The sequence below is a fragment of the Stegodyphus dumicola genome, chromosome 11 (assembly GCF_044657685.1).
Source record: "Stegodyphus dumicola isolate Sdum_Otavi_A_Nest chromosome 11, ASM4465768v1".
In the NCBI taxonomy this organism is placed as follows: Eukaryota; Metazoa; Arthropoda; class Arachnida; order Araneae; family Eresidae; genus Stegodyphus; species Stegodyphus dumicola.
In genome coordinates, this window is record NC_140778.1 from 93,198,656 (window position 1) to 93,210,226 (window position 11,571).

General features: G+C 35.8%; 1 protein-coding gene across 3 annotated transcripts in view; it reads right to left on the reverse strand.

Moving 5' to 3' along the window:
- Nucleotides 1–9,824, reverse strand: part of LOC118198583 (organic cation transporter protein-like) — an 87,758-nt gene extending 77,934 nt beyond the window's left edge. Inside the window, exons 1-2 of one of the 3 annotated variants that reach the window (XR_004759793.2) lie at nt 9,661–9,824; nt 2,595–2,893 (exon numbers count right to left, since the gene is read on the reverse strand). Coding sequence is in view for 2 of the 3 variants with exons in the window: in XM_035370291.2 (XP_035226182.2) it covers nt 2,595–2,869 (275 nt within the window). In the remaining variant the exon portion in view is untranslated. The remainder of the gene's footprint in view (nt 1–2,594; nt 2,894–9,660) is intronic. The other 2 variants (XM_035370291.2, XM_035370293.2) reach the window with 2 other exon arrangements.
- Nucleotides 9,825–11,571: the final 1,747 nt, after the last annotated feature.

Below are 11,571 nucleotides of genomic sequence, written 5' to 3' on the forward strand. Positions count from 1 at the left end.
ATTATTATTTAGCCCAAAGGACGTTAGCCCAGAAGAGCTATTAATTTCGTTTTGGCATTTTGAGTCAAAAACTGTAAAAATCCGAATCTTTATTCAAATTGTTGCGAGTAAATATTATCACCCTCTATTATATTTAAAGAAATTAAATAATGAAGAATCTGCATAAATGTATATATATTTCTCGTATTGTGATAAAACAACGGTGCCTAGAGCCATCAAATTTTGAATAACGTACGTCTTCACCCGAATATGGGCATCCGGAAGCCAAAATTCGGAATCTGAAATAGGTTTCATTATCTATTTCAGATTTTGTAAAGCATTTATGAGTTTTTGATTAAGAAACTTAACGATTTCAAAGATAGCAATGGCAACACTGTACACACGAGCAAAATAAAGGGGGGGTGAGTAATCTCCAGCGAGCGAGACTGTGTATCGGAAATCATAAAGATATGCTCTTTTAAAATTATTTTGCGATATCTCTGTAGAACTGAATTTTATAGTTTAAGTACGAAGAACATGATATTTTATAAATAAAGGTAGCACACAAAACGTTAATATCGCCCGTTTGGGCGTAATATAAAATGTGAAAGCTTTCACCTTTTTATTTAAGTTATTAATAAGTTATTAATATAACTTTTTATTTAAGTTATTTAATATTTTATTTATTAGTGTTAGAGATGCGTTTAAATACTTTGAAACTGATTTCCACATGGGTGGACTTTCTTTTGCTATGAACGATTTAATTTTAGCAGTGACGTAGCTAGGGTGGAGCAAAGGGGGACATCCGTCCCCGGAAGCAGCATCCAGGGGCGCCAAATTGATGATACACATTTCAGAATGAAATGTTTTCCATTCTTGGAACACAGAAAGGGCCACAAAATCTTTAGGTGTCCCTGGGCGCTTAAAACCTTAGCTACGCCTCTGAATTTTAGAAACTATACGTACATTTTCAAGTATTGGTTTGGAGTCTGCTTTCTATGCATAAGTAATGATTGACGCCATTTTCCTTTCCTATAAATAATATTGCTTACTTTGCAGTTAAAAGTTTCAATACCACGCATTTCACGACGTTTTTTTTAATTGTGGAGTAGGAATATTTATTTTCGGAAAGCGCAAAAACATATTATTCAATTTACAGCTTCATTATATGCGACATCCTAAAAGAAGAATACACTAAAGTGACAAAAGTCATGGGATACCTCCTAATATTTTGTCGGTTTTTTTTTTTTTTTTTTTTTTTTTTTTTTTTTTTTTTTTTCCCGGCGAAGTGCAGCAACTCGACGTGGCATGGACTCAACAAAGCTGTTGGAAGTCCCCTGCAGGAATATTGAGCCATGCTGCCTCTATAGACGTCCATAATTGTGAAGTGTTGACGGTGCAGGGTTTTGGGCACGAACTGACCTCTCGATGATGTCCCATAAATGTTCGATAGGATTCATGTCGGGCGATCTAGGTGGCCAGATCATTCGCTGGAATTGCCCAGAATGTTCTTCTAACCAAACGCGAACAATTGTGGCCCGGTGACATGGTGCATAGTCATCCATAAAAATCCCATCGTTGTTTGAATACGTGAAGTCCATGAATGGCTGTAAGTGATCTCCAAGTAGCTGAAGGTATCCATTTCCAGTCAATAATCGGTTCAGTTGCACCAGAGGACCGAGTCCATTCCATGTAAAAACAGCCCAGACCATTATGGAACCACCACCAGCTTGAACAGTGCCTTGTTGACAACTTGGGCCCATGGCTTCGTGGGTCTGCGCCACACTCGAACCCTGCCATCAGCTCTTACCAACTGAAATCATGATCAAGCCACGGTTTTCCATTCGTTTAGGGACCAACCGATATGCTCACGAGCCCACGTAAGTCGCTGCAGCGATGTCGTGCTGTCAGTAAAGGCACTCGAGTCGGTTTTCTGCTGGCATAGCCCAAGGAAGACAAATTTCGCCGCACTGTCCTATCGGACACGTCCCTCGTATGTCCCAGATTGATTTCTGCGGTTATTTGACGCAGTGTTGCTTGTCTGTGAACATTGACAACTCTACGCAGACGTCGCTGGTCTCGGTCGTTCAGTGCAGGTGGTCGGCCACTGCGGTGTCCATGGTGGGATGTTATGCCTGAAATTCGATACTCTCGGCACACTCTTGACTCTGTGGATCTCGGAATGATGAATTCCCTAACGATTTCCGAAATGAAATGACCCATGCGTCTAGCTCCAACTACCATTCCGCGTTCAAAGTCTGTTAATTTTCGTCGTGCGGCCATAATCACGTCAAAGCCTCTTCACATGAATAACTTGAACACAAATGAAAGCCCTGCCAAAGCACTTCGCATTTATACATTTTCTACGCGATACTACTGCCATCTGTACATTTGCATATTGCTATCCCATGACTTTTGTCACTTCAGTGTATATTTTAAACTAACAGACGATATTTCTCAATTCAAATAAAAAGCTATTCCCATATTTTTTTTTTTTCCGAAAACATTTGCTTCTTTTAAATTCTTTACCAAAATCGTTCTAAAAATCTGTAAACATCCTACGGTAGGTTTACATTTTATTAATTCTAAAAAAAAAATTCAAATTTTTAGCTTACTTGGAGCAATGATAGTCGTTGGGTGGGAGAGCTATCCTTTTCCATTCCTCGACACTGATATTGACTCCACTTGGTCTTGCGCACCAATGATCCAGGTTAGGTGCCAAAAATGAGATCGAAAAGTTGTGCGTAGCATCTGGTATAACGAAAAGAAGGATGATCAAAAATATCCTCCTCTGCCACGGTCCATTTCCACCTACAACATCCAATATGTCGCTTTTCTTGGACACAGTTCTATTCGACGGAAGAGGGTCTGTTTCAATGTCAGCCGTCATATGGAGCGTCTAGGGGGGGGGGGTCTGTGAACAAATGAATAGTATATGTTTCACTAACTCATTTGAGTAGTTCACTTCAGTAGTTCATTCACTAACTACTGAAGGAAATGTGAGAAAGATTAGTTCTGTAAACTCATTTGAAAAGTGAAATCTGCTCCTGAATCGTAAATTTAGCATCAGCTTAAGTCATTTTATGCTTTTATGTTTATTAAGATTTTGATAATGTACTGTAAATAGATGTTCACTGCGGGGGAAAAAAAAGAAAAGAAAAGGAAAAAACAAAGGCAGTTCTAATTATCTCCCGTTCTCCAGGGCAGTTTGACGAAATTCAACATGCGTTTTTCATGTCTCGAAAGCGCGACTTAGGATATATATTAGATTTATATATAGCATCATTCTAACATAGGTATTTTAACATACCGTAATTTCCGGAAGAAAGGCCGCATCAGCGTAAACGCCGCACTCGAGAAAAATGGCGGAAAAAAAATTAAAATTACACAGAAACGCCGCATCAGCGTAAACGCCGCAATAGATTAAATTGCGCGTGACATCGTCGTGGGCCGTATAGATGCAAAAACTCAACCTAAGTCCTGATATATGACATACCAGTTAAGAAAAATGCATGAAATGAAACCATAACTCAAAAATAAATTAAAGGTAAAAAATGTATAGATTCTGTGCCGTTTAGAGACATTTTAAAAAATTTTCCGCTCCCTAATTAAAAACTATCCAACAAGTACTTGTACCTAAACTGATGGGATCTGTATTTGGCAGAATGCCAAGAAAAATCCATTCATGCTGAAGAGGAAATACGTCAGAGTTCGTTATTTCGAGGCAGGTGGAGTAGTGTCCGCCTTTGAAAAAAATTGCAGAAAAGGCAGGGGTGGGGAGAGGATGGGTCCTGGAAGATTCATCGAATGAGAGGAGAGAGACTATTCAAACTGATGAGAATGTTGATTTGAAAGGGGGAAGAATGTTATTGTTCTGAGATCTCGTTTAGGGTGAATAAGGCATGTATGTCCGTTCAAGGGAAAGAATGTAAACAAAATAACGTTCGCAAAAAGCAACTGAGTTGTCTTTTATGTGGGAACAGCACTAGTCTATGCACAATGACAAGGCCATCCAAACTATGTACTATGACCATTATAGGAAATATTTTATTTTTAGTGCACCTAAACGCCGCATGGGTAGAAACGCCGCACCCGCTGAAAATTTAAGTTTTAAACACGTAAACGCCGCGGCGTTTCTTCCGGGAATTACGGTAATTATATTCTAACATAGGTAAAATCGGACTTTTCTGAAATGGCATGCCAAATGTATTCCATATTTCCTTTTTACTTCGTACAAGGAAGTAAAAAGTAACAGAAAGCAATTTTTTTGGTAAGTTATCAGTATTATTTTCAGCTATATATCGCATATTCGAATACTGTTTATCAAGGGGAAAATAAATATTCCATTTTCTGTTTTAGAAACAAATTAAATGCAAAAAATCCTGTTATGGTGACCATCTTCCTTAGAAGACCATCTATAAAAGTGATCTGCATTTCTGAGAACGGCAACTATTTACTTAGCAGATCACAATTGTCTGCAATAGAAGATTGTCGTTTTAAAAGACTCACAGTATTTGATGCATTCATATTTCACACTGATAAAATAGTTCAATAATCCAGATAAAATTCCGGGAATCACTACAAAAAATAAATGATATTTTATATTCAAATAATAAATTCCAATTTGTAAATCCTGTAATTTGTAAATTTGTAATCTCGGGATATTGATTAGAACATAAAAAGCCCCAAATCGCATTCTGTAGTTTAGCAGTCGTTTAGTCTTATCTTGCAGATAAAACACTGCCATTTTTATTTGAATTCAAATTATAATTTTAAATTAAAAACATTATTACTTACATTGAGATAAAAATTGTGAAATGAATGTATCACACGATAGGTTTTAAACAGTGATTCTAGTATTCTTTTTATGCTGTCACGAATATATTTGCTCTTCTGTGTAATATTATTAAATGGCTAAGTTTAAATATAAGTCTATTTGTGTGCTCAACCAAACCAGATGCTTATGTGCATAATCAATGGAGTGCCCAATGTAAGCGAGACGCTATGGTTCTGCTGAATTCACTCATTTCATCTGCTTTCATTGTAGCATTGATAACAGCATATCTTTACCTATCTCATTTAGAAGGAATTAAACTTCAGGGACGACCTGTTGATACTGTGGAAGCCTAATAATATGGTCTAGGAAATAACTGAGTTTTATATTTATGATCGTGAGAATGTAGAAAAGAGTTTTGAGAGTATATTTGATCATGATGAGCAAATGTGTAAAATATTAGATATAGAGCTTCAACTGCCACGCATCATTCGAAAGCACGTCTATCGATATAATGCTCATTGTAATCCTGAGTTTAATTATTATAAAACTATTTTAGTAATCCCTTTATTGACCATCTCATTTTCCATTTAAAATCTCGATTTTCAAGTTTAGAAAACACTGCATCATTCCTGTTTTGCATACAATCATAAGTATGCGCTGATCATGTGTTGCTGGAAATGAGTTGAAGGTGATATATAAAGATGATTGACCTTCTCCGGAACACTTCTAAACGAAGAGACGAAACGTTGCGACGGCATTTTATGTCTATGCCCAAAGCATAGCTTTCAGACACACCAGTTTTGGCTTTAAAAGCTTCGAATAAAATCTTTTTACCAAATATTGACGTGATTTTGCACATAGCAGATACACTGCCGATAACATCTTACGAATTTGAACGATTCGTAAGTACCTTTTAGAAAATTATAATAGAACTCTATGGCGGAAGAACGCAGAAATTCTTTGGCATTAATGAATTGGCATTAATTATACCAAAGAAATATCCGTTGACAAAGTTATTGATATATTTGCCAGTTTACAAAACGGAAATGCCGAACCAAAATGAAAAGCCAGAAAAATGTTTGCCTTTTCTTTTTTTAATATTTATTTGCAATTTAATTTCATGTCCAAAATAAATGGTGTATTTACAACTTTTATGTATTTAATTCAATATCTTTATTATATAATTATATGCAACAGAAATATAGATTTTATATATTTATTTATCTTTATAGTTGTATTATGAAACCAAAGTAAGATGAATTTCAAAATTCTTTTAATATTTTAATAATAATTTTTAATTAATTTAAAAACAGAAATATTGAGTTAAGCATTTAATATGTTTGTAAGGTAATAATTATAATTATTTAAATACAATATATCCATAATTATGTTACATAATTTTATTATTAATAAAATTCATAATATAATTGTTAATTATGTTAAGATAACTGCAATTAACATAATATATTCGTCATGTAATAATTACCTATATACTTGAAGATATTGTAATAGGTAGAATACAATACCCCCGTAATACTATAGCTCGTAACGTCTTCCCCTCGTAATTTGAGCTGTCTACGCCCAAGCAATGGACTATGTTTTGTTGGAAAATACTAAAATTTATTACTTAATCAAGTTTAATTTCACTTAATTCATCGTTTTATGTGCATTACCGTCAATTTGGTCGTCAACCAATCATGATCTCTCCTCAATTCAAGTGCTCGTTCCTAAGCCTGCCTCCACAGCCCAAAGCATCGTTCATCGAAATTTTGATTGTTTATTGTGTACTCTACGTAAATTCATAACTTTCATCTTCGTTATTCTGCCTCCGTGCCACGATGTATGAAGAGTGTACATCTTTTACATGGGTTGGACAAAAATATGGAAACACCTTTAAAAAACATATTTCTTTGCTTAATATGGTGTAGGAAACCCGTTGGCATCCAAAACAGCTTGCAGTCTTCTCGGAATGGATAAATACAGTTTCTGTATGTTTGCCAAGGGAATATTATACCATTCTTCCTGCAAAACGGTGGCAAGTTCAGATAACGATGTTGGCGGTGGATAACGAGAACTCACTTTCCGTCCCAATGTAGACCACAAAGGTTCGATAACATTCAGGTCTGATGACTGTGGTGGCCAGGGGAGATGAGACAACTCATCCTCGTGCTCAGAAAACCAGTCCTGGACAATGTGAGCTGTGTGAACAGGGACTTTGTCGTCTTGGAAGACACCATCACCATCGGGGAACAAAGTTTGTACCATGGGATGAACTTGATCGGCCAAAATGTTCACATAAGTCTTGGCAGTCATGTGCCCTGACATAGTTATCATGGGGCTAGCAGAGAACCACGATATGGCTGCCCAAACCATAACAGAACTCCCGCCATGTTTCACTCTTGGCAACAAGCAGTCTGTATTATAGGCTTGAGATGGCGTTCTCCAGACGTAAACTCGGCCGGAAGTGGGAAACAATGTGAAAGAAGACTCGTCAGACCATATTACTCGCTTCCACTGCTCTATAGTCCAGACTTTATGACTTAAACACCACCTTTTCCTGTTACGGGCATTAGCATCACTAATGAGTGGCTTCTCAATTGCAGCACGGCCAGCAATTCCCTGTTTATGAAGCTCCCTTCTAATTGTTTTGGTACTCACAGGGTTCGGTAACACAACATTCATTTCAGCAGTAACTTTTGCAGCTTTGGTCTTCTTATTTTTCGTCACAATTGCCCTTAATGATCGTCTGTCACGATCACTCAGGACACACTTTCGTCCGCGCTGTGATTTAGCAGATGATGTTTTTCCGCTTTTCAAATATGCGGAATAAATCTTCGATACAGTACCTCTTGAAACACTAAACATCTCGGCTACCTTGCTTACGGAAGCACCTACCATACGTGCTCCAACAATTTGCCCACGTTCGAAGTCTGTTAACTCTGACATAATGCAATGACAACCTCACATAACAGTACTCCGACAACAACTGAACTGTTTAGCACATTTACGAAGTTGTATAGGTGGCGTCAGTAGTCAAAAACGCCAGCGCCACCTACATATTTCATTAAAATCAATCTTTCTTTTCAAACATGCATTTCACAAGGTGTTTCCATATTTTTGTTTAACGTTTAAACGGTATTAATTTTCAAGGTACTGGTTAAAACTCTTCTAGTAGTTGTGTACCAGAAGTAAAGTAACTATCTACGATCTACAAAATCATCATAAGGAATATTTTCTAATTTTTTTTTAATTTTATGGCAACAAAATTGTACATTAAATGCAAGTTTACCACAAATTATTCATCTGCATTCAGGAAACTGAACTTTAAAAATTTTAACCTGAAACTTGTTTAAATTTGGTTCCAATGAAATTAATTTAGACAAACTTTAGAAAAAGGAAACACAAATAAAATGATAATAAGTCATCTATGACACAAATTAATTGGTTCAATAAAAATGAAATATTACAAGTTTCTAAATGAATTCCATATAAAATAATAAGTTATCATCTAGATACATTAGGAATTTTTGAAAGCAGGAGATGTTAAAAACGAGCAATGCCCTCGCCGACCTCGGACCTCTCGAATACGCGCCGAACGTGCTGACCACTACACCATGAAGGCGGGAGAAATACCTTGTATACTCCATCATTTAAAGGGCGACTGGGGATTAGAGGACCCAATTGCCAAATCCTGGTAACAACAAACAAACAAATTTGGGCGCTCCCCGTTCCGCAACACATTTAAGGTGGCACTATAGGTCCCCCCACTCCTTGCGACCAGAGTCGGAGGTTCAACCTCCTTTCTGGCCCCTTAGAGAGAGAGGCGCACCGCCCGGGTAGTCACCCGGACGGCACTGGTCGTCATTTGCTACCCACCAGTCGCTCGGGCTGCCCGTCGCAGCGGGTCATTACCCAGCGTACTCGGGGAGAACCACCGGGCTACTAGTTCCATGCCGCGCTAGGACGTGCCAGACTCCGGGGCCAGCCAATAAGTGACCTTCCTCAGAGCCTTCAGAACCACCGAGTTCATAAATTTTATACCCCCGTGGCTGAGACTGCCTAGGTATAGATCCTAGCCAGTAGCTTCGCAGAGTTCTCTACGTCGACCCCCGAAGGGGGGAGCCAAATCCTGGTAGTGGAGAATCATCATCCACCACCTTTTTTATTTAGTTTGGGCGCCGCTGTAGAGACATTAGGTATATATTTTGAAAGCACGAGAAACGAAAAATTAGCAATGCCCTCGCCGGGACTCGAACCACGCATCTCTCGCATACGCGCCGAGTGTGCTGACCACTATACCACGAAGGAAGACTAAGAAGGCGGGAGAAATACCTTATAATCAAATTAAACCTTTAAAGTAATGCACGTAATAAAAACCCAAGCACATAATAAAAATCATCTACAATTTTTAAGTATTGTAATAATATTAAAACACAACATTCATCTGAAGATCGTTAAATCCTTCAGTTACACAAACCAGTGCAAACGAGTTTTACAAAATATATAATAATAATAACCAGCTAAATAACAATTTTCAAACTAAGAGAAGAAATTTACATTTAAGCTAATATTTCTCCAATAAAGAATCCCCAGATTTCTCACATATAAATTAAATACCCGATGAAAAGCAACATTTCTGTATTTACCTTAAAATTTTTCAAATAAAATTCAAAATTAGGAAATAATCTTTTTTATATCAAAATGTGTCGTAAAACAAATGCATTGAAAACTTTAAATAGAAGAAATGTTTTTTAACTACCTTCAAAATTTGCCGTATGACTGAGAAAATTGAAACTAATAATTAAGAATTTTTATTCTAAATCAATCAAAATGAAAACATCTAAAATAAAATCCAAATATTAACAGATAAAAGTATAAACATGAATGGCAACATTCTCACTTACGTACGATAACTGGAGCAGTAGAGAAGAATTGGAAAGTGTCTTCGTGTTGATCCGAGAGCGAGCTTTAGTTGAACCAGAGCTGCCGCACCTTGGCAGTCCAAGATTACGTTCTCTTCTTCTTCTATGAGTATTCCCCCCCCCCTCCTTCTTCTCCTTACTGCTGTTTCGCCGCATCCGTCTCATCCTGACGAATCGCTTTGTTCGAATCTTCCACGATATTTACAAGTGAATGATTGCTTTATTTTTCCTTCTTTAACCAGTCCAACTGGCTCTTTTACGAACAAAGTTGATAAAATAAGATCACGTTTGCTAACAGTTTACTGCCTTATTTCGAACTTTAGATAAAATATTTGTTTTTGATATTTTACTCTTCATTGAGAAAGTGGTTCTGGTGATTTTTGATCAATGAAAGATTAATATGCATTCAATGAAGGGAAATTTGATGAAATTTAGGTAAATATTCTAACAGTTATTCTGTCAGAAACGCGTGCACTTTTCTTTGTTGTCATTATTACTAGTTCTTTCGAATGCTATCGATAAATATATGAAAATGGTTTGAAACCAAATTATGAGAAAAGGATACAAAAATATCTAACATTGATTTTATATATATGTATATATATGTTTAGGAAATAAATTATTACATATATTCGGACACCCTACACTTCTGAGTCAGACACGAAGAGAACACTTTGCCAACACCCGCACTAGAAAGAATGTAAGTTACTTAATACCATTTCTGGCCTTTATATCTTCATGTACGTTCACTGATCTTATTTCTATTATTTTCTATATTATTTTTATATTATTTTTATATTGTCTTTGATTTGTTTTTACAAAGTTTACATTATTTATCTTATTTTGTAATCTTCTATGTTTATTTCAACTTTACTTTCAATTCGATTTCATAATGACAATTTCCAATGTTTAATTTCTACAAATAATATAGTACTCAAATGCATAAACATGAAAGTGTCGGGGACGGTTACTCGAGTTAAATAGTATTTCTCTACAGTAATTGATTTTTACTCCAAATTGAATTGACTAAAATGCTTCATAAGAATTAGTTCTTTGAGTATCAGCATTGGTTCATAATTCCTTCTATTCGCAGAAATATTTGGCCTGACTAGAATTGCCGGTTTGGCTTTAACTTATAACTCGAGTAAAGACGAAACACTTTCGTATTTACGTATTTTTATCAATTATTGTTCATTGAACGGGAGTTGGTTTGTTCCCCTTGAAAAGTCAACTAATTTCCGATCAATGACAATGATTACATGTTTTAGTTTTTCCTTTTACAATTGAAATTTTATTCTTCATGATGATTTAACTCCAGTCCCCGTTAAAACATTATTAACATTTTACTTTCAAATTACTTCAAAATATCTTTCAAAATATAACTTACCAGTATGGATTCACACTTTTAAAATAATTCTACTTTAATTAAAATTAGGAGATAATATAATCAATTAATCAATACTGTTTAGGAAATAAATTATTATTAACTAACTTTGCAGCAATTGCGCAAGTAGTAATAACTTGTATTCACACTAAATGGATTTAAGATCATACAACATTATATATATATATATATATATATATTTTAAGTTTGGTCTGAAAGACTGGAATTTAAGTTGTTTATTTTATAAAACGTGATGTTTAAATGGTATATCGAAATAACTATTGCGTCAATAACATGACATCTGACACATCTATTGCCAACATAAAATTACAATACATAAAAATAAAGAATCAGTAGTAATGGCATGTAATAAAATAATGCGTAATAAATTCCTTAAAGTGCAGCACAAATAATTATTCTGCATGATATAAGGCATTATTATAATGTAGCATTTTATTAGTTAAGTGCCGTTATGCTTATATAGCCTTTTATCAGTTCAAAGGGGTTTG